Here is a 27,960-nt window from a genome sequence, read left to right as displayed (position 1 = left end):
AGATGGAGTCTTTATGGGAATTGAAGTCAATTCTAACATAAAGATTGAAACTTTGTGTCTGTTGTTGATAAGGGCAGGTTTGTGAGCTTGGATTGTGGAGGTACAGAGCCATTCACCGATGAATTTGGACTTAACTGGACACCTGATGATCATCTCCTCTACGGATCAACCGCCAAGATATCTTCACTCAACGAAACTAAGACTCAGTACACGACTCTTAGACACTTCCCTGCTGATTCAAGAAAATACTGCTACACCCTCAATGTCACGAGCAGGAACCGTTACCTCGTGAGAGCCACTTTCCTCTACGGCAACTTCGACAGCAACAATGTGTATCCTAAATTCGATATCTCCCTTGGAGCCACTCACTGGACGACCATTGTTATCTCCGAAGCCGCCACTGTTGAAACGGCAGAGCTTGTGTTTCTGGCTTCTAGTCCTAGTGTCAGCGTTTGTTTGTCCAATGCCACGACGGGGCAGCCTTTTATATCGACACTTGAGCTTAGACAGTTGAATGGTTCGATGTATCTCACTGATTTTGAAGACAAGTTTCATCTCAGTGTTGCCGCACGGATAAACTTTGGTGCAGAAACTGAAGATCCTGTGAGGTCAGTGTATACTCCCTCTGTTCTATTAAGATAGATTTTTTTTTTAGAAAAAATGGTTTCACAAAGATAGTTTTTTTTATGTTTCTTATGAAAAAAATATAAATTTCAAGAGAATTATTGAATTATTATTGGTTGGAAGTTATTGAAATTGATAACTGCAAAGAATGATGCATTTATAATAGTGACTTAATGCGTTTTCTTAATATATACTCCATTCATTTTCATTTTAATGTCCCTTAAGGTTGTTTCACACATTAAGAAAACAACTAAACATAAAAAACAACTAAATGTTCTGTTATACCACTAATCAGTATACTATTTTGATTTTATTTATTAATTAATGAAGTAAGAGAATAGGGATAAAATTATGAAAAATGACAAACATCTGCATTAAAAACCATATTTAAAAATGAAACAAAATTTTAAGTCAGAACAACAATAAATATGAAACAGAAAGGGTATGAAAACAAAAGTTCATAATCTGCTTCTTGTGTTCACATTGTGTTGATTGTAGGTATCCGGATGATCCTTATGATAGAATATGGGAATCAGATTTGCTAAAGAAGGCCAACTATCTTGTGGACGTTGCTGCTGGTACCATGAGAGTGTCAACCACATCGCCTATCGAGAACGGTGCCGTGATGGAGAAACCGCCGCAGAAGGTGATGCAGACGGCTGTGGTGGGAACAAACGGGTCCTTAACCTACAGGATGAATCTAGAGGGCTTCCCTGGTAATGGATGGGCGGTCACATACTTTGCTGAGATAGAGGATTTGGCTGAGGACGAGTCGAGGAAGTTCAGGTTGATTCTACCTGATCATCCTGACTACAGCAAATCTATTGTTGACGTCAAGGAGAACACACAGAGAGCGTACAAGGTCTACGAGCCTGGCTATAAAAACATATCACTTCCTTATGTGCTCAACTTCCGGTTCGCTAAAACGGCTGATTCCTCTAGAGGACCTATTCTGAATGCTATGGAGATTAGTAAGTACCTGGAGAAGAGTGATGGTTCGGTTGATGGTGAGTTTACGTTTTTTGTTTGTGGGTTTTAGTGTTAAGTGTTGTGGGTCTAACTAAGATGGCTGTTTGTGTTGCAGCGACTGTTATGGCTAATGTGGCATCTCTATATTCTTCAACCTCATGGGGTCAAGAAGGTGGTGACCCATGTTTACCTTCACCGTGGTCATGGGTGACGTGCAATTCGGATCCGCAGCCAAGAGTTGTTGCTGTGTAAGGATGTCTTATCTTAGTAGCTGTACTTGAATATGTTAAGGTTCATTGTTTTTACTTGGCTTGTTATAACTGCAGAAAGCTGTCGAATATGAACTTGACTGGAGAGGTACCTACTGAACTGACACAGTTGACTGGTTTGGCTGAGTTGTAAGTTACTCTCACTTTAGTATCTTTGGAAACAGATAGATGTGTTGCTGTGTTATTGATGATGTTGCAACTTCTTGTCCATGGCAGAATGCTTGACGGGAACTCTTTGACAGGTTCAATACCGGACTTCTCTAGGTGTCTGAACCTGAAGATAATGTAAAAGATTACTCTCTTTTGGACCCAAAGTTTTGTGTATTGGTTTTGTATAAATGCTGATGGACTAAATGTTTTTTGATGTGGCAGTCACCTGGAGAACAACCGGCTAACAGGGAAGATCCCTTCCTCGTTGGCTAAGCTCCCAAATCTGACCGAACTGTAAGCTACTTGTTTGATATGGCAAGACATGGTTGTGTTAATCTACATCACCCTAACCTGCATGATGGTTGCAGGTACTTGCAGAATAATATGCTAATGGGAAAAATACCATCAAGCCTGACCAAAAACGTGATCTCCAAGTAAGTGTTTTTAGCATGAATAGTTCCTAGCTAGATCAATCATTACACTCATGTTTTTCTTTGTGAATCTTGCAGCTTCTCTGGGAACATTAATCTCAGAGAAGGTGGAGATAAAGGGAAGAAGCTCGGTGTCATAATTGGTGCCTCACTTGGTGCTATTATTCTGCTGATAGTCACCATCATCTCTCTCATGTGCATGTGCAAACTGAAGAAGGACAAAAAGATGAGAAAAACTTCAGCTGAGTTAACAACTCGTCCCACTCATGTTCAAAGAGCGTCATCTACCTTGAGCGAAGCTCACGGAGACGCTGCGCATTGCTTCACGCTCCACGAGATCGAGGAAGCTACAAACAAGTTTGAGAAGAGGATTGGATCAGGAGGTTTTGGGATTGTGTACTACGGGTTAACGAAAGAGGGGAAGGAGATTGCAGTGAAGGTTCTTGCTAATAACTCGTACCAAGGGAAGAGAGAGTTCGCAAACGAGGTAGTATAATAACCCATGTCAATATGTGCACCACACAAGTGATCAAGCTTTCTTAGTGTGTGGTTTATTGTTTTCTTTTGTGTAGGTTACGTTACTCTCAAGGATACATCATAGAAACCTTGTCCAGTTTCTTGGTTATTGCCAAGAAGAGGGAAGAAACTTGCTCGTGTATGAGTTCATGCACAACGGGACTTTAAAAGAGCATCTTTACGGTAAAAACATATCTTCCTTAAGACTCTATTGTTGCAACAGTTTCGCGTTTAACGTTATGTTTTCTTGTTCAGGTGTGGTACCACGAGACAGGAGAATCAGCTGGATCAAACGGCTTGAGATAGCAGAAGATGCAGCCAGAGGTTGTTGGACAAACCTTATCACAAAACAAAAACAGAAAGAGTTATCTGATTTTGATTGTGTTTGTGTAGGGATCGAGTATCTTCACACAGGGTGTGTTCCAGCGATCATACACAGGGATCTCAAGACAAGTAACATCTTACTTGATAAACACATGAGAGCAAAGGTTTCAGATTTCGGTTTGTCGAAACTCGCGGTTGACGGAACCTCGCATGTTTCCAGCATTGTCCGGGGCACAGTTGGATACCTAGACCCAGAGTAAGCTATAGACACACAAACTAACGCCACAGATCTTTAACTTTGTGACACTTGACATAATGTTGTTTATATAGGTACTATATATCGCAGCAGTTAACGGAGAAGAGTGACGTATATAGCTTTGGAGTCATTCTTCTTGAGCTTATATCAGGCCAAGAAGCCATATCTAATGAAAACTTCGGTGTCAACTGCAGGAACATAGTCCAATGGGTTAGTTTCATTTTCTTGTTTTCTTGTTTTCTTGCATTCCGTTTTTTTGTTTGGTTTGTTGAGATCCCATAGCGAAAGTTTATCCACGCGGGGCATTTCGGGTATCCGTTTGGTTCGGTTTATTTTGTTTTTTTTAGGTTTTGGGTTTTTTCTATTCAAAAATATGGGATATGTTTTATTTAGAAAAATCGGTTCGTTATTTTTGCTTTTGGTTTGGTAACCGAACTGGATAATATCCAAGATAATTTTGGGTCAAGTTTGTTTTCGGTTCGGCTCCTGTTTTTTTGGTTAATTCCAGTTTAAAAAGTTAATTTTAAGTTGAAAGTTCAGAAAAAATGGTAACAGAGTTTTCGTTTGTTTGGTCTAAAAAGGAGTTTATTACCGGTTTTAAAGTGGATTCGGTTTTGGTTTTGTGTAGGCGAAGATGCATATAGACAACGGGGACATAAGAGGGATCATAGATCCAGCGCTAGCGGAGGACGACTACAGTCTCCAGTCAATGTGGAAGATCGCGGAGAAGGCGTTGCTGTGTGTGAAGCCACACGGGAACATGAGACCGTCCATGTCTGAGGTGCAGAAGGATATACAAGACGCGATAAGGATGGAGAAGGAAGCTTTGGTGGGAAGAGGAGGGGTGTCGGATGAGTTTTCAAGGAGCTCGGCGCATTCGTCGTCGTTCAACATGGGGGGGATGCGTGAGAACTATGCGTCTATTGATGAGTCTGTCTTGACGCCAACACCTCGGTAGTAGAGTAATTGGTTTTGTATAGGATGCATGATATGCTTGCACACTCCTTAATGTGCTTTCACGTTGTCTCTGGTCTTTCTCTTGATTTTTTAGTTTTTTAGTTTTTGAGGGTAAGACTGTTTTTGGAGACTCGAGCTTACGAGAAACGCTTCGAGCTGGATTTTTATTTAATTTTTAGAACTACGTGATTTATTTGGGATTGTGAATTATTATGTTGTTATTTTTTCACTATTTCAAGTTTAGCTGGCTTTTTCTGCGTCTTGTTTTTGTTAGAAAATTTGGACCTCCTACACGAAATTAATTATTTGTCTTCGTTCTTGTGATATATGCTATTGTGGAATTGAATTATGTAAACTTTATATTTGTGGTTTAGTAGTTTTGCTGAGATATTTCTTATTGCAATCCTTGCTGACCAATTTTACTATTCAGCAACAAAGGAATATATTGAATCTAATCCATCCATAATATCATCAACTTATTTTAATGTAGTGCTACCACTTTTAAAGTTAAAAATGATTTTATTTTGGTTATATAACGATCTAGTGCTTTTCAGTGCTATTTCAGAAACTGTAAACAAAATAACACTAATTTAAAAACAAAAAAAAAACAAAAATCAGCCAAAGCATGTTTAAATAGGAAGACACGTGGCACGAAAGGATTTGGTAGAATATCAGCCAGCGAGGAAATGAAGAATAAGAAAAAAAAAAGAGAGAGAGTGGATATTAAAATATGAAAAGAGAAAGAAAAGAAAGAAAACGAACGGTGGTGATAAAAAGAGAGAAAAGTCAGAAAACCTAAAATCTCAAATCGCAGACACTCTCATCTCTCTTCCTTCTCAAGCGTCCGATCAATCTCTTCCTTGCCCCGATCTCTCTTCCCAGCTATCCTTCCTTCCTTCCTCCAATCAACACCTCTCTATCTCACTCCCGCCCTTTTTTCGAATTCTTCTGCCGGTAAATTCAAATCATCTCCTCTCTCTCGTCTTCTCCATTTTTTTTTTCATTTCATTTTTTAAATTGTTTAAGCTAATTGGGAGATGTTAGGGTTTGTTTGTGTATGTAGATGGCGGAGTCGCAGCAGGCAAAGAGTCCCGGAGGAGGCGGCGGCGGTGAGAGCGGCGGAGACCAAAGCCCAAGGTCGTCGTCGTCGCACGTGCGGGAGCAAGACAGGTTTCTACCGATTGCGAACATAAGCCGAATAATGAAAAGAGGGCTCCCTGCTAACGGTAAGATCGCCAAAGACGCCAAGGAGATTGTCCAGGAATGTGTCTCCGAGTTCATCAGCTTCATCACCTCCGAGTATATGCCCCTTTTTGACCCTACATGGAGCTTTAGATTTCATAAAGTCTTAAACTTTACTACTCGTGTGCCCCTTTGTGTAGTTAATTTTGATTGAAAAAGTTTACGTCTTTTTTGATGCTTCTTGTACTTCTTTGTTTGGGTTCTCTATGTACTTCTTCAGGGTTAAGATTCAGTTTTTTTTCTTTTTAAACTGAGAAAAAATGTTTGATTTTTTTTGATGAGCAGAGCGAGTGATAAGTGCCAAAGAGAGAAACGGAAGACCATCAATGGAGATGATTTGCTTTGGGCTATGGCCACTTTAGGTTTTGAAGACTACATCGATCCCCTCAAGGTTTACCTCACTAGATACAGAGAGGTGAAATCAATCTTCTTCTGCTTATTTACTACTCTTTCTATTTTCATCATCAAGAGTGTGTTTTTTTGGAGTTCACTAACTTACTCTGTTTTTGCCCTTTGTTCCACTACTTGGAAAATCTCAGATGGAGGTCAGTGGTTCTTCCCTTCTCCATTCCTAGAAACTTGTAAACATGTTTTAGAGAATTATCTACTTGTCATCAAACCATTGATTCTTCCCTCATCTCCTCTTTTAATATATCGGTATAGGGTGACACAAAGGGATCAGCCAAAGGCGGGGATGCGAATGCAAAGAGAGATGGCCAATCAAGCCAAAATGGCCAGGTACTTTTTTGTCTCCATAATCTCTCATGCCCTTTTGATAAATCTATCTGTTGCACGTTTCCTCTGTTTTTTCTTTAGTCTGATAAATCACGGAGTTTGTTTTTACCATCTGGCAGTTCTCGCAGCTTGCTCACCAAGCCTCTTTCTCACAAGCTCCTTACGGAAACTCTCAAGTAACTTTTCCTATCTTCTCTCTCACTCACTCACACACATGTATCTCGCTTCTATACTTTACGTATTAGATCCCTAAGCCCTCATTCCCTCTGTATCCATTAGCTTTATCAGTAATCATTTTTTCAGCTACACACATATCATCAGCCAGTGACTAATTTTAAAAAATTGAAAATCATCTTTGACCCTTTAAGACTGTTGTGCAATGATCTTTTTTTTTGTGATTAGGGCTCTATTGTAGAGAAACTTGTGTAAATCTAGTATGTATACCTGAAAACAAAAACAAGGAACTGAATTTCCATGACTTTGGTATGTAAATGTAGGGTCAGCATATGATGGTTCCAATGCCGGGCACAGACTAGTATGATGGTGTTCCAAAAAGGCTCGTCTGTATATTATTTGTGTGTCGTAAAAGGATGTGTTTTTGCTATGCATAACTGTGACAATAATCATCTCATTGTTTGTTTGTTTGTTTTCCCTTTGGATTGTTCTGAACAAGTTGAGAAATTCATATTTATATTTGGTTTGTTCGATTATTTCATGCTAAACTAGAGTCTCTAAAGCCATTACTATAATAGTAAGTTCCATAATCTGTTGAAGCCTATAGTAGTAACTACCCGTAATTTTCTAATTTTGTTTCTTTTTTTTGTGAATTGTTTCTTTTAGTAATAACCTCAAGAAAATTTAGACCAGATCGACGAGTGCTGTGTCATGTATAGCTACGATTTGCACTTTGCTGTCTGGTTCATAAAACATAGTTTGGGAACAACAAAGTTGAGATTCATAAACACTGATCAGAGTTTTGAGCTTAGTCAATAAGAAAAAAGAAGTTAACATAGTTCGTAACACAGGTTTGGCAACAACAACAACAACAAAGACAACAATGGTAGTTTTTTTTTTCCTTACATCAGTCATCACTTCTGGCTCTTCTTCAGTAACACACCAAACTTCTTTAGCATGCTCCCATTCTTCTTCTTTGGCGAAGACAAATCATCATCATTAGTTTCATCCACATAAGGAGACATGTTCATGTTCCTCCTCAACGGACTCTCCAGCGACCCTGTTCTCTCCACGTACTTCCCATTACCGTTCTTGTTACCATCGGAGATCATAGTAGCTGCTGCTTCTGCAGCTTTCCTCCATTGATCACACTGAACCTTGAGTCTCCTTAGTTCAGCTTCTAGCTCCGTTTTACTGACTTGTGCTGCCCCTAGCTGTTCCGTTGCGTTCTCCGCTCTCTTCCCGCTCTTATCAGCTTCCTCCTTCAGACTCTCAAGCCTCTCTAAGGCCTCGTCCAGGGCCTTGTTCTTCTCTCTCTGCACCTTCTCCATCTCGCTCCTGTGATTCTCGTTCTGAGACGTTACACTCTGCAGCTCCATCTCCTTGTCCATCAGATTCCCTCTCAGCTCCACCAGATCAGATTCTAGCTTCTTGAGCTCTCCTGTAACCTCACGCTCCAAGTTTAGTTCTTCTGTTTCTTTGATTTTTAAGTTCAGCAACTCGTTTTCATCGGCTAGTATCCTCAGCTTAGCTTCCTTGTCCATTAACCTTTCATGCAAAGCCTCTCTTTCAGCTTTGGTTCTCTTCAGTTCTTCCCCTAACTCAGCCTCCCTTTCATAAGCACTTCTTATCTGCAACGTGCTCTGGACATACTCTTCTTGGTACCTTCTCTCAGTGACTTCCACTGCAGACTTCAACTGGTTAATCTCATGCCTTGCAGCGTTTATCTCTTCTTTGAGCTCTTCCACTGTTGATGAGTCTTCATCTCCCTCTTCCTCGAGCTGTCTCAAAAGCTTCTCTAGTGACTTTACCTCGGATTTGGACTGCTCTAGCTCGGCTGTAAGTGCGTTACAAGCTTCAGACATCTTCATACCATCTGAACGTAACATCTCAAGCGTCAAGTTAGCTATCTCTAACTGCTTTTCAGTTGCTGAAACAATCTCATGCGCTCTAGCTTCTCCTTCCTTTGCGTCATACAGTTCCCCTCTGAGTTCCTCAACAAGAGACAGCGTCTCGTTGAGTTTCTCAATGGATTCAGATTCAGACAGCTGTGCTTTCAGTTTCTGGACTTCGCACATTGCAGAAGCTAGAGCGGTGGAATCCATGGCGTGCTGTCTCTGCATTGCTTCGAGTTCGGACTGCCACGTTTTGTCTCGCTCCTGAGAGAGCTTTCGAAGCTCATCGATTCTTGAGTCCTCAGAGGCGTTGATCTCCTTCAGCTGATGCTTCGTCTCATCTGCTTTGTCTTGAGCTTCTTTCTTCAAAGCTTCTGAAGCTTTTAGCTCTTCCTTTGCCTTCTTTAGCTCCTCTTGCAGCTGAGATATCTGAGAAGATGCCACTTCGGGTGTTCTCCCTGTACGTTTCTTCTGAATCTTGCGTACAAAAGCAACAAACAACTCAACTACACAACCAACTCAACTAACATACAACTTAGCAGCACCAAGATTTGAGCCCATATGCTCTAGACAACACAAACTAATTCTTGTAATGATGAACAAAAGCAATGTGAAAAGCTACTAAGTACCTCATTTATAGGGGTTCTTGGAGAACGGCGATCAGCAACTACTTTTGGGCTCTGAGCTTTTGGTGTCCTGATTTTTGGGTTGGGAGATGGAACAGGGTCAGTTTCTGCAGTTTTGAGCTTACGAGCAGTTCTAGTAGTTGCTGTAGGAGATTTCTTCTGAGACACATCCAAAGATCTGGGCCTATCATAGTCACAATAATAAAGCTAAAGCATAAGCAAACACACACAAAAGAAGCAAGTACAAGAATCACTAAAAGCTCAAAACAGCAAGCAGAGAAAGCTTTGGACTAGAGTGAAGGATTATCACCTCGGTTTTGGAGACTGCATTGCTTGGTATTATGGTTTTAAAACTACTCTCTTTTGGATATAGTCAATACCTCCTGTGAAAGAAGAGCATGAATGTGTGAGAAAGAAGCAAGAAACACACACACACACACGCACACACACAAATCTGTATTATAAGATTATCATAAGCATACACAACAAACTCAACAGAAGTAGAAAGCTTAAGCAAGTATACAAGAAAGGGAAAAAAGAAAGGCCTTTAACAAACTACACAAGTAACATTAGCTTCAAAGAGACTCCATTTGAAACTAACTACCACTACTACCAAACCAAGACAACAAAGACAAAACATAAAAAAAGCAAACTGTTCACAGTCCAGAGAAAGGAAAAGTTTCCATCTAATCACAAAGATAAACCGCAATTACAAGCAAAGAAAGTACATTTATATTCCATTAGATTTTTTTTGGTTGTCAAGTCATCTGTTTGTCTTTTTGGAATCTTTTGTGAGAGGAAATAACAAATTATTGTCATTTTCTCAGAAAACAAATTTTGAAAAACAACAGAAACCATTTGCATTTTTTCCTGGAAAATATTATTAAAGTATTTTTGGATGAATCTTTAAAGTCCAAGAACCAAAAAAACTGTAAATTTTTTTTTTTTTTGCTAATAATTGAAAAACTGTAAATTTTCCAGAAGAGAATCAACATAATAATTGATATAAGCCCTTAAAGATTTTACATTTTCAGCAGCATAATAATGCATAAATCGACTGACTAAAACCCAGAAAATTAGGATTTTTCAAACACATAAAAGAAAATTTATTAAGAAACAAATAAAAACTAATTCAAAGCAGAGAAAGAAGTAGTGGTTTTCGATGTTCTTCACCTGCAAGCAAAAGTGTGTCTTTAGCTGCTTCTTCTTTTCTTCTGAACTGCTTGAAGAAAAGAGAGAGATCAGAGATGTCAAGAAATGGAAATGAAATGATTCGCAGAACCAAACTTCCAAAGGACTGTATTGTTCAGACAAAATGAGCTTCTGACATCATCTGCTTCTTCTTCGTCCTCTCTCTTTGTCCCTAGTGTTGTTCTCTCACTGGACTCTCTTCGTTTTCCCAAGTCTCTTTCTTTTTCCAGTGAACTGTCTTGTTTTTCTACAATTAATATCCAGAAAGGAAAGAGAGTCTATGAGGAAAAATAGACTTCTGTGAAATTATTATCTTACCCCTAGTACCTTTTGTTTTATATCAAAGTAGTCCTTGTTTAGGTCCCTTCAGCTGTATAAAAAAATCCCAAAAAATATTAGGCATGTTTACCTTAAAAAAACGGTTCTAAAGTGTTTTTGTAACTGGCCATTTAAGAGTTTTAATTGATGAACTTAGAGCATCTCTAACCTATTGCTATATTCACCTCCAAACTCTATAATAGAGTAAAAAGTGCTCCAACTCATTGCTATATCCACCTCTATAATAGAGGCATACTTTTTTTATTTCAAAACAATCTTTTAATTTTTAAAATTTTATAATTATATCAAAAATAATTATTTTTATAAGAAAATACAGTTTTTATAAACATAAAATGACACTTTTGATTTACCTAACAATCTTTTTAGTGAAACTTTTGTTTAAATAAAGTTAAAAATGTATGAAAATCTTATAAAAGTAAAATTGAATAGGGTTGATTTATAATTTTTAAAAATAAAAGATAGTTGTTGTAAAATAAAAATAGAATCTTTTGAGAATATTATTTTTAGAGGTAAAAATAGAGAAATACATTGGAGAGAAACACATCTTTATTTCAAAGATAGAAATAGAGAAATACATTGGAGATGGTCTTATGAAGAGTTAGAACTTAGAACCACCCTAATTACAAAAGAACAATGAAACAATAAGCTACATTGAACCCTTAAATGTTGTTATTTTGTTTAAAGGCATAGTACAATGTTTGCTGAAAGACTCTACCAAGTGCCAGCACATGAAACTATTCTCGTGGATCTGGTAACTGCAGCAAGTTAGAAGAAATGAGGAGTAAAACAGTAAAACGAGATGTAAACTAAATGAAGTGAAAGATAGATAGGCGTCAGGGTCACGTGACATTTTCGGCCTTCATATGGCTATTTAATGGTTAGTTGCTAACGGTAATATTATGGGTCACAAGCCCTATAGTATAGTTTCTAATTATATTTTAATTGTTTGCATGAGTTAACTCCCATCCTCTACCTTTTTCGCCAAAAGATGCACCTAATCCCTCAATACAGTTTTTTCTCTTTTTAGTTTTTTCTTAATAGAGACTATTTGAATCACACGGACTAATCTTTCTCTTTCATGCAGCATATGAATTATTTTGAGATCGGAAGTGTTTAATCGAGAGTGTTTAGGCAGAGACCCAACTAATCTCACATAGAGGCAACTCTAACGATTAGTCCGGCCAGAATTTTCTTATATAAACTAAAAAATAATTCAGTTTTCAGTATAAATTGTACCTAGAGATAGCAAATTTGTGGCTAATCCATTAATCAACTTATTAGCGCCTAGAAACATTAGAATAAAACTTTTAAATCAGTCAAAATTAAATTTATAAAACAAATTGATCATACAACAAAGCCAGCTCCTAAAAAAGGCAGCTCCACTATAAATTAACAAACGAATGAAAAATGAGAAGCAGACCTCATAATGTCAAAACTTGCTAAGTTAAAATAGACTATCACTGACCCAACAACCACATATATAACTTTCGTTGAAAAATAAAGAAGTGGACGGATGACTTAAAGACCTAAAAATGTATGCGTATAGTGTTATGTAGCTTTTTAATTTCATTTACATTGAAAGACTTATTATATTATTCAAAATAGAAACGACTAGGATAATTAAATTGAAATCTTATATAATAAACAAAATGTATTTTTTTTTATGAAACACGCTTGGCTGAAAAAAACTGCAGTTTTATTTTCAGCTCGAGGAATATATTCAATTAAAAAGTTTTGAAAAGTTTGCTTATGGGTTGTTTTAAATAGGTTACTGGATTGTTTTCAATTTTAAGATTTAATTTTAATTTGTGTATACTTTGGTGAAGTAGTACTCACATATGTTTAATAGGTTAGGTATAGTAGTTTGGGACTCCATGCATTACTGTGTTTCTGCTGTCGGGGATCCTAGGAATTCCCAGTTGCCACCGCAACAGGTAACCGAGAGATAAATGCAACCTGCATTTGTTATATGTTAATAACTCTTAGTGTTAATAACTCTTGTTATATTCTATGGTCATAGACTCATAGTGTATGTAATTTGATATATGGACACTGATATCCCCAAATTTTGGTCGGTCCATTGACTCTTATTCCATGTGCACTTGCTGTTTGACGCTATTCACCTTGACAGTCCATATCTTAAACTAGATAATCTAATGACCACAATTTATGACATTATTATAGATAACCGATGATTATGGACTACTTACATGCGACTATAATTGTGTCAGTTAAAATAAATGACCCTCTTCCGTAAGCCCTACCTCCGCCACTGGGTGGATGTGTGGACCAATAATTCGGATTGATTCAGCTAAATTATAAATGGGATCATCAAACATGATCGAACAAAAACTTACCAACATTCTTGTTTGCTTGAGACCACATCTTATATTTTCATATCGTTTCAATCACAATTTACAATAGTGGTTCTTAATTAACTATATAACATCAGTGTTAAATGGACTTTGGCTATACAAATAAAAATCAATCCATTATGATTAATATCATGCCACTTAGCATTTTTTCTATAAAACCATTTCTCTAAATAAAGCTTAGCAATTAGCCCCTAACCGTAAAAAAGTTGTTCACCAAAGTAGTTTCATTGGCTAAAGAACCCACACCACCAAAATCCAAATGGCAAACATAAACACAACCGATATAAACATAAATGACACCAAATTAACTTAGATAGAGAAACACAAGTGTAGAAACGATTGAGATGAAGCCATATAAATCAGAGGGCACATTCGCTGAACTACTGCCAAACATGTGCCGCATCAACAAATACATTAAAATCAAGAAATTTAGATACAGAGGTGATCACGTACTATCTTGATGGGTATGGATAAAAAGTAATGGTATTTTTTCTGCTGATTATTTTGAATCATTGTTAGTTTCTTATATATTTCAAAACAAAGTACAAATATTTTTTTGAAACAAAAGCAAAACACAGATCAAAATATTTGTTTACATTACAAATTAAATTCAACTATTTTCTTTTACCACCGTCCACATCTCTTTCAAATAGCATTTTATTATTGGGCTTTTAAAAAAACCCTATAAAAATGGGATAATTTGCATAATACTTTATTTAGGATTTGAAATTTGATAATTACATTTTCTATTTTACTTTATGAAAAATACACTTCTTTAATTATGAATTTACTTTTTTACCCAAACTAGATAATTACATTTTCTATTTTTTTTTTTGCATGGATACACTTTGTATAATGTAGTCAAACAGATCAAATCGTTATTCCGCCTTGAGACTTTATAATGTACAACATGAATTATCAGACATTGAACATGCTTCACAATCTATCAAGTTGTAAATTTTATACTTTATATGGGTTTGTGAAATTAACATTTGAATAAACATAGTCATAGCTATTATCTTCTCTGACGTGAAAATTCGGGAAGTTATAAAGTAAGAACTATTAGTCGACATATGATCAATGTTACTTATGTGTAAATTTTGAAAGATTCATTTAAAAAATTAGAAAAAATAAGTTAATAGTCAGCATATAAGAAGGCCATGCCATGTTTGCATGATGCCATTGACGTGAATAAGATCAGAGTCATCGAGTTTCAAGTTGGCGGAAAACGCCATATAAAGAAAATAATTTGTTTTTACTGACAGACAATAGCAATATGTCAATATTTACTGAGCGTTAATTAGCTATCAACTTGTACGTACAAGATAATTTTATTTCCATTGCTTTTTTTGTAACACTCTTTATTTCTATTGCTAATTTTCAGTGTAATGAGTTCTTTGATTTCAGGAGAACTAGAGACAACCAAAAATGAGTATGTGGGCTGATCTCAGCGACAAATTAGACGAGACTTGACGTCCAATGTTAAGCAAATACAAGACAATGTATTGGAGGAGATACTCACGCTTAATGCTAACACTTAGAGGTGTCAAAATGGGTCATGACCCATTGGTTGACCCAATCCAAGTTGACCCATTAACCCAAATGAACTGTTTATTTTTGATTCAATGGGTTAATGGGTTAACAGGTTAATGGGTTAACAGGTTAATGGGTTAACAAGTTAATGGGTTAACAAGTTAAATAGGTCTATTGGGTTGGGTCAAATCTGACCCATTTAAAAAATTTTAATTAAAAAAAAAATCAAAAAATCAAAAAATCAAAAAATAAATTCTCAAAAAAACAGAAAAACAAAATTTTCCGCCACAACCAGAAATGCAATTTTCCACCAAAATCGGAAAAAAAACAATTTCCCGACAAAACCGGAAAATTGAAATTTTCCGCCAAAACCGAGAAATAGAATTTCCTGTCAAAACCGGAAAAACGCAATTTCCCGCCAAAATCGGAAAAATGAAATTTCCCGCCAAAACCGTAAAACGCAACTTCCCGCCAAAATCGGAAAAACAATTTCCCGCCAAAACCGGGAAAAACAATTTTCCGCCAAAACCGAGAAAACACAATTTCCCGCCAAAAACGGAAAAACGCAATTTCCCGCCAAAACCGGAAAACGCAATTTTCCGCAAAAACCAAAAAAATTGCAATTTTCCGCAAAAACCGAGAAATATAATTTCCTGTCAAAACAGGAAAAACGCAATTTCCCGCCAAAACCGGAAAAATACAATTTCCTGCCAAAACCGTAAAACGTGATTTCCCGCCAAAATCGGAAAAACAATTTTTTGCCAAAACCGGGAAAAACAATTTTCCGCCAAAACCGAGAAACACACAATTTCCCGCCAAAACCGGAAAAACGCAATTTCCCGCCAAAACAGAAAAAATTGCAATTTTCCGCAAAAAACGAGAAATATAATTTCCCGCCAAAACCGGAAAAATGCAATTTCCCGCCAAAACCGTAAAACGCAATTTCCCACCAAAATCGGAAAAACAATTTCCCGCCAAAACCGGGAAAAACAATTTTCCGCCAGAACCGAGAAAACACAATTTCCCGCCAAAACCGGAAAACGCAATTTCCCGCCAAAACCGAAAAACGTAATTTTCTTTCGAAAGAGGAAAAACACAATTTTCCAAAAAAGCAGAAAAATATTTTTTTTTAATTCAATCAAATTGGTCTTAACTTAAAAATGATTCATTATAAAGATGTTGGGTTGATGGGTAAACCATTAATCCATCTGACCCATTCAATTTAATGGGTCATAGGTCAATCCAACCCATTTAATAAATGGATTGGGTTGACCCATGACCCTTTAACAGTCAACCCATTTGGGTTATGGGTTGGGTTGACCCATTTGACCCATTTTGACACCCCTACTAACACTGAGTATCTTATAAAGAGACTTTTAAAAAGAATGTTCCCGTGACGTCAATTTGTCAATTGGGCGGGCCGGACGGATTTCGGCGTGTCCAAATCGGCTTCAATTTTTTGTGGACATTTTTAAACTATGCCCAAATAGAACTATATCCAAATGAGACCATAACCAAATGAGACCATAATTTGTTGGGCTGTCCATGAATTACATATGTCAATTTAATGTAAATAATATATTTTTCAGTTTTAAAGATTTATAGATATAAGTTTTCAAATTTCAATTTTAAATATGTCAAATAATATAATTTCAAATTTCTAGTTTTGAATAGGTCTAGGATGGCTCTGGATATCCATGAATTTTAGGAGATCTAGATCCAGATTCGTTGATTTGATATCCAGACCTGGATTCATAACTTTCGGATATCCGTCTAAATATTACATTATCCGTAGATATCCAGATTCAAATTCGTAAAAATAATTAAAAAAAAAAAATTTTCTATAAATTACTAAATAAAATAAAATAATACTTAAATTAAATATTTATTTAAGAATTTATAAATATATATGTGTGTATAATATTTTAAATGACCATATATTTGGATCGAACCTACACATGCCCAAACTCAGCTAGAAACCATTCATTCCCTAAATTATGTTCTTTTTTGCAATTATGATAGTTCAAATGACCATATATTTGGATCGAAGTTACATATTTACAAAGTGGTTTCATTTTTTTTGTTAGTATAAACTAGTGAGATCCTCGCTATTTCTTGTACCGAATAATTTAAAATATATCAACAATATCAACTTAAAATTTAAAGTAACAAAAATATTGATATGTTTTATTTTATATTATATTCGAGGTTTGTGAATCACAGAAAAGACAATATGTATTACTTTCATCTTGGTTACGTCTTTTTTAAGAACTAATTTTTATTCCAGTTAAAACATTCCCGATTATGTGTTTGAAGCTCACCGTTGCTGAAAACGGACTTACAAAATCCATGTGGTTTTATCTGCCACATATAATCAACCCACAAGATACCACCAAAATCTCGGGGCTCTTTATATATGTCGAACCAATGCCTTCCATTTGGTAAATCAAAGGAACAGAAAAACAATGACCTTCCAAAGAAATTACGTTGAAAATTAAAGGCCCACACTCCACCAATTGGCAATCTCTATTTACCAAGATCAATGTCCTTTGATTTACAATGAAACTGCAATGTACTACCAAAATCGTTCTTGATTGCTACTTCTATCTCAGCATGTGATAGATCTATAGTTACAAATATAATCAATATGAAAAGTGATAGGTATCGTTTTGGAATATCCATTTTTGGGGTACAAGAGAGTGTTTGAGCTAACACGATGTTGTTTGTAATTGTTGAATGAGTTAAATATACATAGTAGAATGTATTGTAACGCATAGGTCGACGATCATTTATGTTAGTTCAGTAAATGTTATACAAATATTACTTGTTTTTTAATTAACGTACATGGTCAAACTTTTTAGTGTAGGAACTTTAGTTAAGAAACATTTAAAAATAACATTTTAATTCATTATAAAGGTATCTTGAGGCTAATACTCATAATTAATATAGAAAGAAGATTCAGTTTCCGGATCCTTCATGTCTCCTTTGAAACCGAAGCAGAACCTGCTACGGTGAAAATCATGACTTCTACCGATTTTATCGGCGTCTATCTCACTTGAATGCCTTAGCGAGATCCACCATCATCGCTTTCGTAAGATAATTGAAGGATTTCAGACGGTTGATTATGATGATAGTAATCTCTCCTAATTGTATTTTTTACCTAACTCAGACCTAATTAACTGTAACTCATGTCACCAAGCAAAACCATATTATAATAAGTATTTTAGGTAATGGATTAGTTTGAGTTAAAAGTAACACCAAAATTTATTATTATTCTTTTGTTAGAGGTTAAATTATTTTATCGTTAAAATTTAAAGAAAAATATAATAGTTCATATTTTTCTTATTTTTCTATTGATGTTATTCTCTTGTCAACAACCAATATATAAAATATACTGAAAGTATGTACAACATGAATTATTGTAATGTACTATCATATTTGACATAGTTTAAAAAAACAATCTAAAGTAAAGATAATTACAGTGCTCATGACAAAAAAAGGGTAAAGATAATTGCTATTCTATTTGTCTTGAAGAAGTTTCAAAGTTAGAGAATTTTTAACACACTAATTAATTTTCTCACCATAATAAATTAATCCAAGTTAAACCGTCCTTTCTTAACGTATGTCAGCTTGTTTAAGTCAAAACTAGATTTTGATCCGCACATCCTTGAAGGTAACCTTTCAAATATACATTTTTATACTACTTTGTATATAATCATTTCAGATAATATATTGCTGTCATTTTAAAAATAAATAAATAAACAATATATTTTTCTAAATATAAAAAGTTAACATATGTTAACAATTTTATTTTTTGTAAAACTTATTACATAATTTATCAATTCTAATAATTTTAACAGGTGAATGATATTTTAGTCACTAACAAAAAATTAAAAAAAAATTAGATTTTTCTACAGATTTTTTAATTACTAAAACTAAAATTAAAATTTACAGTTAAAATAGATTTGTTATTAGTTTCCTTATATTTTTTTAGAAATTTTACCAACTAGATTAATTAATGTAAATAATCAAAATTATAACTGAATATGCACTTAGTATAACTATTTTGTAATAGATAAAATGGTACTTAATATAAATTCATTTTTAAAATTCAAAATATAACGTATAAAAACTAAACTTTTATTGTATGGGTAAATATGATTTTTTAATTTATTTTAATGTTTTTACCAAATCTTTATCATTCAAAATCATTAATTGCAATATATATTTTAATCATATTAATTAATTCCGTTACTTTTATTTAAATAAAAAAAATAAAAATAGTATTTTGTATATTAATAATTAATCTATGATTAGTTTAATAAAAATATATTATATATTTAGATAGAATAACCTAATTCTCTAATGATTCTGAAAATAATTTTAGTGATGACATGTGTCATAGATAAAATAATGTAATGTTTCTTTTTAAAATATAAAAGATTTATAACAAAGATTATACATTTAATAATTAAGTGAGATATGTCATTTTTTAGTTTAATGAGAAAAAATATGGGGACGATACTTGTCAAAATCAGAGACGATTAAATTCCCACCATAGACCTTAAGATGGGCCGAGATATATCTTAAAATATCACCATAATTTCACTAAGGTGTGTCTGTTGACTATTTCTAATTCAAATTACTTAACGCGTAGAAGAACGGGCACGCGTAATAAATAATTTAAAGTCTATTTTTTCTCTTTCAGATCTTGAAAGTTTGTTAGTAAATATGGCGGGAGAAGACAACAACAACCGCGAAGCTCATCGAGGCGGCGACGACGAGGACCATCATGAGGAATCGAGTCCTCTCTTGCAAGTGAACGGCACCAAGATCTCCTCGAAAGGGGACACCACCAAGACGGCGCCGATTGTGCCTCCTCCCGCGGCGGAGGAATACGGTTGGACGGCGGATGGATTGCCGGTGAGCGACGGGAGCGTGATCGGCGAGCCGATCGGGAGAAACCAGTGGAACTCCGGTCTGTTCTCCTGTCTCGGCCGGAACGATGAGTTCTGCAGCAGCGATCTCGAAGTTTGTGAGTGGTTTCTATAATTAGGGTTTTGGAATTGGGGGAATTTTGAAATCGATTGAAATGGGAAGTGATCTGATTGTAATTTGTTTGAAAGTGTCAGTCTTTAGATCGTTCTCAAGGTTAGATGTTATGTAGCTTTGATGATGATGATGGTAATGGCTTTATTTTGTTAGGTCTTCTTGGGAGTGTGGCTCCTTGTGTATTGTATGGAACTAATGCAGAGAGGCTTGGTTCTGCTGTTCCTGGAACGTTTACGAACCACTGCTTGACGTATTCAGGACTGTACTTTATTGGTAACTCTTTGTTTGGGTGGAACTGTCTTGCTCCGTGGTTCTCTTATTCCAGCCGTTCTGCCATTCGCCGCAAGTTTAACCTTGAGGTATGTGAATTTGAGAGAACAAAGGGTTGTTCTTTGAGAAGATATTGATCAACTCACGTCTTTGTATATGTTCTTGATTGCTTGTACGATGATGATGAGTAAGGACTTAGCCCCAAGTGATTGTAACTTTTGTACCATTGTCGCCTAGTTATAGGGGGCTGTCTATTAGGATACTCTCATTTTGCACCTCTTTTTGTTTTGTTTTGTCTTCCTATTATCGTTTCTTCTAATGAGAAATCGCATCTCCTGAACCCATCTTTTGTTGTATTTTTGGGTGAAAATACAGGGAAGCTTTGAGGCGATGAACAGGTCGTGTGGTTGCTGCGGTAGCTGCATAGAGGACGAAATGCAAAGAGAACATATGGAGACGACTTGTGACTTTGTGACGCACCTCCTTTGCCATACATGTGCCCTTTGTCAAGAAGGCCGTGAGCTCCGCAGGAAGGTTCTTCACCCGGGTTTCAACGCTCACTCCACCGTTGTGGTGCTCCCACCAAGTGAACAAACCATGGGCCGTAAGTGAAGCTTCCTTTGAGTCCACTGGTCTTAATAGCACTTTTTACATACATACAAAAGTGTGAACTATCATTTTGTCTCTTGCTTATTTTTTTGAATAAAATCTATAAAGACTTGACTTGTGTTCATAAGATCACCTTCAGAGGTGTACCTTGTACGAAGAATAAACTTTTCATGTGATATCCAATAGATTCTACAATTAGACGGCACGTTTAATTTTTTGTCTGCGCAGCAAAAGAATGTCACTGTAGGCAGGGAGAATATGAAGATAAAACTGCCTGAGACTCTCACGTCTCAACTCAGCTCTTGGCTTTGGTCAAAGGTGCTTCAGCATCAGGTTTAGCAATTGTCTGAACACCAAACCAAAACCAAAACCAAAAACAAAAAGTAAAACGTGAAATTCAGAATCCAGACTTGTAGATCAGTTTGTAATAAATAAGTAGAATGATTGACTCAATATGTATATGCATAGAGGACCAGTTATAAAATCACTCCTATATATTAAACGCTGGTGAGCAATATTTTTTATCTTCTTCCTCTAACTGCGATGAAAAAGGCAACATATCAGTTTTTGTTATATTCAGTTTAATCTATCAAGTTTTTGTAATTGTATTTGCATACGGAGGAAAAAAAACAGGAGATACTGTTGTTTAGCTAATGCAATGCATGGTGGGAGACTTGTATAAATATAAGCATTGTTTGTTGCCGGTTATATGAACTTTTTTTTTTGTACAATAATATCGGCCATGGGTTTTGGTTTACAACAAAACAACGTTACTACTTCATTACGTAATTTACCAATGATCACAGGTTGTCTATTACAAGCTACTAAAATAATTGAGAGTTTATTTTACGATTCAAAAATAGTTGTAGGTTTTAATCACTAAAAATCTTTAGTTATACAATATTACTATATTATGAAACTTTGCATAAAAAATAAACACATATATAGAAAATAGTTATCACCATATTTGAAAAATCTTACCATAAACATATATCTTGATATTGCAAGTTTTACATTGGCACAATTAGATTAATGTCAACAACATCTGCATCATTCGGTAGCGAATCTGGCCACGTAAATGGATGTTGAAGCCTTAACGAAATTTGAAACAGTTACGAAAGTAAGTCATCCAAAGACCAAGGTAGGAGAATGTTAACCTTACCATAGAGGTTGTCTAATACAAGCTACTAAAATAGGTTCTTATGTATATTCTTACACAAAATAAAAACAATGTATAACACAGCATTACATTACAATAATATATAACACAGCATTAGTACAATCAAATACACACGAAAGGAAACTTTTCGAAACAAAACCCATGTACCTTGGTGTAATATTTACAACCCTTTTCACCCAAAGTGACCAAGAGAAGTTTCAAGTTATCATGCCACAGAGACAAATTAGTCTCATCATCAACGTTATCAGCTCCAGTCAAAAACATAAGCTCTTCATCGCTGACTTTGATCACTTCAGCTTTGTCCCAAATGCTAAGAATCAGCTCCTTAGCCTCCTCCTTCGAGGGCCACAAAGGCAGCCTCAAGTTTGGGTCGTAAGAGAGCAACGCACCAGCTTCTTCAGCCACCTCCATGGCCTTCAGGTGAGCAGATCTACATGGCTCAACGATGAGGCTTATTGATCCATAGTGGAACACCTTAGCCTGCAAAAATAAAGCCAAGTCAATACAGAGTATCTCGTAAACCTAAAATGACTTCGACGTTAGGTTTATCAGCAAACGTTGCATACGAAACCTTATACTATAAAAGAAAGCCAAAACAGAGAACTTGGTTGACCTAACTTGACCTGTACGTTAGATATATCAACAACCGTTACATACAAAAATTCAGCTTGTAGCAATGCCAAAACAGAGCACTTCGTTAAGCTAACTTGACCACCACGTTAAGTATCGATAGCTGTTACATACAATAACAATACTTACTTAAAAGTCATTGTAACGTACTGATTTCATTAGATCGAGATTAAGCTAATCGGGACGTAGGAGCATGTCGGCGCTAGGGTTCCGGTAAAACATGAACTCACGTTCTCCGTCGGATCTTAGCATCACGAACGCGAGTGCCGTCCTAGCTCCGGTGTCAAAGTTGACTCCTTCGGCGGAGACGCCGTTTTGTTTCAAGATCCCGGCGAGCATGTGACCGAACTCGTCGTCACCGAGCTTTCCGACAAAAGCAGCGCGATAGCGACGTTGGCTAAAATTATGAAAAAAATAAGCAATACGCAATAAATAATGACAAATAAGCAAAATTAGTTAAAATAATGGAAGATGTGACAAGTAAGCAAAATCACTTCATAAATAATAATCATCATAAATAATAATATAAATAAATAGATATAAATAATAATATAAATAAATAGATAGACAGATATTTGGAAACAATAAAACCTAATAAAAGTGGCTAACTATAAATAACGTGCAAATCTATCCAAATAACAAACCTAACAAGTCTAAGGAAACTAAAAGAAAACATATGGAACGACTCCCACATGTTCTTGTAGAAGAGATATTGCAGAGACTTGGTGTAAAATCCCTTATGAGATTCACGTCTGTTTCCAAGCAATGGAAATCGACTATCAAATCAACATACTTTGCGTCAAGACATCTAATCCGAGCGCAGACACGAGATCCAGATATCCTTCTTGGCGGAGAGCATGGACCAAAACCCTATTCTTATCTATGGACTTTAGAGTTAGGATCTTCAGAATTTAAACAGAGCAATATTATTCCTAAACATGATCAGAGACCTTGTTTCATTACCGGAAGCTGTGATGGTCTTGTTTGTGTCTACTATGTTCCGTATTTCATCTATCTCATCAATCCCGCCACTAGATGGTGTCGACCTCTTCCCAAGGCTAAGTTTCAAAAAATTAACCGCATCAGACGAAGTCTAGATAGTAAGCTTTCACTTTCCAGTCTTTTGCTTGATGAATTTTCTCATACATATTTTATTGCTTAATTAATTGTTTTACTCTCCCATGCATGTAGGTAATGACAGATTTGATATTCTAGGGTTCGGTAAAGACACAGTGACAGGCAAACACAAGATGGTATGGTTATATAACTCTTTAGAATTAGACCTAGATGGTCAAACTACATGCGAGGTTTTTGATTTTGCCACTAATACTTGGAGACATGTGACTGGCTCTACACATCGAATTCTTCTTAAAGCTCCGGTATATTTAGATGGATCGATTTATTGGTTGACTCACAAATATAACGGAGAAACAAAAATAGTTTATTTCGATTTTCACACAGAGGTTTTTCAAGTGATGGCGGCAACTCCAGTTGTTCATGCATCTTCTTCTTGCATTGTCATATTCAGTCTGAATAATCATCTTTGCGTGTCTGAGAAGAAAATCAACAGTCAAGAGATATGGTCACTGAATTCGCACAAGATATGGGAGAAAACTTACAATATAAATCTAAGCCAGTTTGGTGGCTTAGATTTTCCAGTGACACCGGTAACACTTATAAGCAAAACGGAGTTACTGCTTTTTTTCCCGTATGCCAACTATCCTTGTTTAACAGTGCAAAGAGTAGGTTCTTCGTATTCTTCATATTATAGTTCTGTTTCTAGTTTTTATTTAGCTGTTCCTTTTATTCCAAGTTTGATCTCTATTTAGTTGAAGATTTTAAAGTTGTTTTTCATTTTTTCCACCTTTTTCCGGTGTAATACATATTATTAGATATCGAATTAATATTCCAAATTAGTTATCATATTCTAATTGTTATTCACTAACTTCCTTGCTATAGTGTCTTTTTATATATCATCTATAAGAGATTTTAAGAGTATATAATCGTTAGCGAAATTCCTCCATGTCTTCTACGATATGTACGTGTATGTAGGATGATAAGGAAACCCATATCTATGACATGATAAATATAAAGCTTAACCTGGAGTAGCCTGATTTTTCTTTCCAGTATCCGTGAGTAAACTAGAGATCACGTCGGGAGATATTAGTTATGATAATCTAATGTATATCGTCTATGCAACGAACGATGTCTCACAGTCACAGTGATGTATCAACGGACGATTCAATATGTATATGCATAGAGGACCAGTTATAAAATCACTACTATATATAAAACGCTGGTGAGCAAGATTTTTTATCTTCTTCCTCTAACTGCGATGAAAAAGGCAACATATCAGTTTTTGTTAATTATATTCAGTTTAATCTATCAAATTTAGTAATTAGTATGTGCAGTTTTGAATCTTGCAAATGGAGAATAGCACTTGTTTACATACATACAAACCATGGGCCGTAAGTGAAGCTTCCTTTGAGTCCAGTGGTCCGAATAGCACTTGTTTACATACATACAAAAGTGTGAACTGTCTTGCTGGAACAATACTTAGGTTCACCACTAGGGTGAACTTATGAATTCACCTCTTTCCTTATTTCAATCATATTGCCATAAATATTAATGTCACATAAATAAATAAATTATAAATTACAAAAGAAATAAACTTTAAATCATAAATTCTAAATTCAAACTTTAAACCCAAATCTTAGATCTTAAATTTTAAACCAAACCCTAAACCTTAAATCCAAACCTATACCCTAAACCCAAACTATATACCATAAATTCTAAATCTAAATTTAAATTCTAGACTCTAAACTCAAAACATAAACCCTAAATCCAAACTCTAAACCCTAAACCCAAACTCTAAACCCTAAATCCTAAACCTTAAACCCAAACTGTAAACTATAAACCCAAAATTTTCAAATATCTTTGGGTTAATGATCATCAAATGTATTTTCAAATACATTTTAGGGTATAGAGTTCGGGTTTATGGTTTACAGTTTGAGTTGAAAGTTTAGGATTTAGGGTTTAGAGTTTGGGTTTAGGGTTTAGAGTTTGGGTTTAGGGTTTAGAGTTTATGGTTTGAGTTTAAGGTCTAAGATTTAAATTTAGATTTAGGATTTAGGGTATATAGTTTGGGTTTAGGGTATAGGTTTGAGTTTAGGGTTTATGGTTTAAAATTTAAGATCTAAGATTTGGTTTTAGGGTTCGAATTTAAAGTTTATGATTTAAAATTTATTTTATTTGTAATTTATAATTTATTTATTTATGTGACATTAATATTTATGGTAATATGATTGAAATAAGGAAAGAGGTGAATTCATAAGTTCACCTCAGGGGTGAACTTAAGTATTGTTCGTCTTGCTGTCTCTTGCTTACTTTTTTGAACAATATCCTTTTACGTGTGTAATTTGTCGCCCGTCTTTATCTTTTCTTCTGCGCACACAAACATATGTATATCTTTGAGTTGATTACTCAAAGAGACACTTTTTTCTCTTTTTTAACTCTATAAGACACATCCCACTTGAATGACACTTTCTTTCTTTTCCCCTCTAAGTGATTATACCCATCTACCCTTCTCCTTTGGTTAACGATTTGAAGAGGTGAGTTAGTTTTATTATTAAAAAAAGATGTCACTTTTGTGGGACCAAACACAGCCAACCAGTTTCCACGCTTTATGAAAACCAATTGTATTTCCAGCGCTTTATCCTCTTCTACATTATTCTTTTCATTATATCTAATGTTTTAACTTTTATTTTCTTATAATTTAAAATACATAAAACAAAAATAATTGTTACAACAATTTGTAATTTTCTTTTCTCTACATTTCAAGATCCACTTTTATATATATTTTTAAAAATTTTAACAAGATTATATAAAAATGTATGGACATAAAAAATGTGGACAGAAAAATATTATAAAAAATGTATGTACATAAAAAATGTGGACAGAAAAATATGTTCATATACAGATAAAAAACATGAGTAGAAAATGTGGACAAGGATAGTTACAAAAAGTGAAAAAATCTTATATACAAGTGAAAGATGTGGATGAGATACATATGGACACAAGTGAGTAAACAAGTAATGAAATATGGACATAGATATAGAAGAAAATTATTGTGGATTAAGTGTTCGTGAACAAATGAAATATGGACATAGATATAGAAGAAAATGTTGACATAGACATAGTAAATATATGCAAAAAATTGTTCATGGCTTAGTGTTGATTTGAAAAATTTGGTTTCATATTAACTAAGATCCTATTTTAGTGTTGGTGTGAGTGGATGATATCTATTTTTTCAAATGATTGTTTATTTATTTTATTATTTTTATACCACCTAATGTTTTCAACTGATTTATTGCAAAATTTAAGAGTTATAAAATAAATATAATTATTACAGTAATTTATATATATATGATATATATAAATATAAATATATATCAACATTAACAAAAAACTAAGTGGACGTGGACATGAACCAAATCTGTGGACGTGGACGACACATGTAGAATAAAATTTGCAGACGAAAGCATTTTCATTACTTGAAAGAGAAAACAAAGGTCTGGAGACAACTACTCAAACCAAAACAAAAGACAAAACAGAAGGAAGATGCTTAACTAAATCCGCCTTGAAATAATGACCTCTCATCTCATGAATCCACCAGAAGATCTTAGGAAGAACTTCAGGAACATTGTCCTTGAGAACAGCATCAAGCCATTTCCCAGCAACAACAGTGTTCAAAACAACCAAATCAGGCAAACAGCCTCACCGGGAGACGCGGATCAGGCTGCAGGGCACCTGAAACTGTGAGTAGGAAAACAAATAACCGTGAGTCAGGTCCAAAGTCTTAAAGCCAAATCAAAAGGAAAAAAGGAGGATAAAAACACAAAATCACACATAATCAAAATCCAAAAAAGAAATAAATTCGTTAGTAATCCACAGCGACACCAAAACCAAATCCATAAACAAAATCAACAGAAACAAAACCACAAAAAAAAAATTTAAAACGTAGAAAAATGTTATTCAAAAACCCTAAAATGATCAGTTCCAAATCCAGAAACAACAACAGAAAAAGGTAAAAGCACGATCAGTACCAAATCCAGAAACAACAACAGAAACAGTGGGTAGTCAACTTAGGACCCATAAACACAAATCGAAATAAACGAAACCAGAAAAGAGAAGCAAAAAAACCCCCTAATAAATTGGGAACAAAAAACCCTGCAATACAAATCGCGACGGCTGAGTATTAAACAAACACACACGCGAAGGAAAAACCCCTAAAAATTGGGGGAAAAAACCCTAGAATTGAAAACATAAATCGCAGGGGAAACGATTGGGAGAAACCAAAGAAAAAAGCTTTATGGAAGAAATCAACAAAAAAGTTGCTTCGAACTAACCTGAATAGGACGGCGGAAGCTCGGAATGCGGAGGAGGAAGGGCTTTCTTCTTCGCCGGCGCCTGAGAAGACTTGGGTTTCTTCTTCGCCATTAGACTTCGTCAATTTGGAACTTGGAAACACACGGAGCTTTGAAGATGGATGAAATAAGGGTTTTGTTCGAATGGGGGAAAGAAGAAGAGTGGAGTTGGAATCGTAACTATATT

General features: G+C 35.3%; 6 protein-coding genes and 1 long non-coding RNA gene across 10 annotated transcripts; 4 read left to right on the top strand and 3 right to left on the bottom strand.

The window, feature by feature from the left end:
* Positions 1 to 48: 48 nt before the first annotated feature.
* LOC108847603 (probable LRR receptor-like serine/threonine-protein kinase At1g67720) lies at positions 49 to 4,747 on the top strand (the record flags this gene model as incomplete). The annotated part of the gene is made up of 13 exons (XM_018620882.2): positions 49 to 608; positions 1,123 to 1,631; positions 1,709 to 1,841; positions 1,920 to 1,991; positions 2,079 to 2,147; positions 2,235 to 2,306; positions 2,381 to 2,446; positions 2,522 to 2,930; positions 3,016 to 3,142; positions 3,215 to 3,283; positions 3,353 to 3,539; positions 3,614 to 3,749; positions 4,168 to 4,747. Coding segments are annotated over 13 exons (2,739 nt in total), but the record flags the coding sequence as incomplete, so codon positions are not given.
* Positions 4,748 to 5,249: 502 nt separating this feature from the next.
* LOC108844481 (nuclear transcription factor Y subunit B-8) lies at positions 5,250 to 7,183 on the top strand. Of its 3 annotated transcripts, XM_018617746.2 has the most exons (7): positions 5,250 to 5,450; positions 5,560 to 5,795; positions 6,024 to 6,153; positions 6,278 to 6,283; positions 6,402 to 6,476; positions 6,593 to 6,649; positions 6,971 to 7,183. In XM_018617746.2, exons 2-7 carry the CDS (start codon positions 5,560 to 5,562, stop codon positions 7,007 to 7,009), a joined length of 543 nt encoding a protein of 180 aa, XP_018473248.1. In that variant the 5' UTR covers positions 5,250 to 5,450; the 3' UTR covers positions 7,010 to 7,183. The 3 variants fall into 3 exon arrangements, 1 of the variants encoding a protein (XP_018473248.1); XR_008943248.1 differs by having other exon boundaries at positions 5,256 to 5,447; positions 5,541 to 5,795; positions 6,024 to 6,283; XR_008943247.1 differs by having other exon boundaries at positions 5,256 to 5,450; positions 5,541 to 5,795; positions 6,024 to 6,283.
* Positions 7,184 to 7,431: 248 nt separating this feature from the next.
* On the bottom strand, positions 7,432 to 10,610 carry LOC108847943 (interactor of constitutive active ROPs 2, chloroplastic). 2 transcript variants are annotated; one of them, XM_018621324.2, is made up of 4 exons: positions 10,342 to 10,610; positions 9,479 to 9,551; positions 9,172 to 9,352; positions 7,432 to 9,013 (listed from the first exon to the last, which is right to left on the bottom strand). In XM_018621324.2, exons 2-4 carry the CDS (start codon positions 9,496 to 9,498, stop codon positions 7,562 to 7,564), a joined length of 1,653 nt encoding a protein of 550 aa, XP_018476826.2. In that variant the 5' UTR covers positions 9,499 to 9,551; positions 10,342 to 10,610; the 3' UTR covers positions 7,432 to 7,561. The 2 variants fall into 2 exon arrangements, with proteins under 2 accessions (XP_018476826.2, XP_018476824.2); XM_018621322.2 differs by having other exon boundaries at positions 7,432 to 9,019; positions 10,342 to 10,609.
* Positions 10,611 to 19,279: 8,669 nt separating this feature from the next.
* Positions 19,280 to 20,742, top strand: LOC108844267 (cell number regulator 8). Its single transcript, XM_018617487.2, has 3 exons — positions 19,280 to 19,641; positions 19,812 to 20,017; positions 20,304 to 20,742. Exons 1-3 carry the CDS (start codon positions 19,338 to 19,340, stop codon positions 20,538 to 20,540), a joined length of 747 nt encoding a protein of 248 aa, XP_018472989.1. The 5' UTR covers positions 19,280 to 19,337; the 3' UTR covers positions 20,541 to 20,742.
* Positions 20,743 to 20,832: 90 nt separating this feature from the next.
* On the bottom strand, positions 20,833 to 22,846 carry LOC108845333 (probable fructokinase-4). The gene is made up of 5 exons (XM_057006375.1): positions 22,842 to 22,846; positions 22,578 to 22,744; positions 22,315 to 22,340; positions 21,865 to 22,197; positions 20,833 to 20,883 (listed from the first exon to the last, which is right to left on the bottom strand). The coding sequence occupies exons 1-5, from the start codon at positions 22,844 to 22,846 to the stop codon at positions 20,833 to 20,835; spliced, it is 582 nt and encodes a 193-aa protein (XP_056862355.1).
* A 127-nt stretch (positions 22,847 to 22,973) lies between these two features.
* LOC130509515 (F-box/LRR-repeat/kelch-repeat protein At1g09650-like) lies at positions 22,974 to 24,207 on the top strand. The gene is made up of 2 exons (XM_057005651.1): positions 22,974 to 23,447; positions 23,539 to 24,207. Exons 1-2 carry the CDS (start codon positions 23,024 to 23,026, stop codon positions 24,174 to 24,176), a joined length of 1,062 nt encoding a protein of 353 aa, XP_056861631.1. The 5' UTR covers positions 22,974 to 23,023; the 3' UTR covers positions 24,177 to 24,207.
* A 2,657-nt stretch (positions 24,208 to 26,864) lies between these two features.
* On the bottom strand, positions 26,865 to 27,960 carry LOC130509550 (uncharacterized). The gene is made up of 2 exons (XR_008943552.1): positions 27,756 to 27,960; positions 26,865 to 27,162 (listed from the first exon to the last, which is right to left on the bottom strand). It is a non-coding gene; the product is annotated as an uncharacterized LOC130509550 (long non-coding RNA).

Source organism: Raphanus sativus, chromosome 3 (genome assembly GCF_000801105.2).
Source record: "Raphanus sativus cultivar WK10039 chromosome 3, ASM80110v3, whole genome shotgun sequence".
NCBI classification, from domain to species: Eukaryota; Viridiplantae; Streptophyta; class Magnoliopsida; order Brassicales; family Brassicaceae; genus Raphanus; species Raphanus sativus.
Note: the sequence above shows the minus strand (reverse complement) of the source record. Positions and strands in the feature narration are given on the sequence as shown.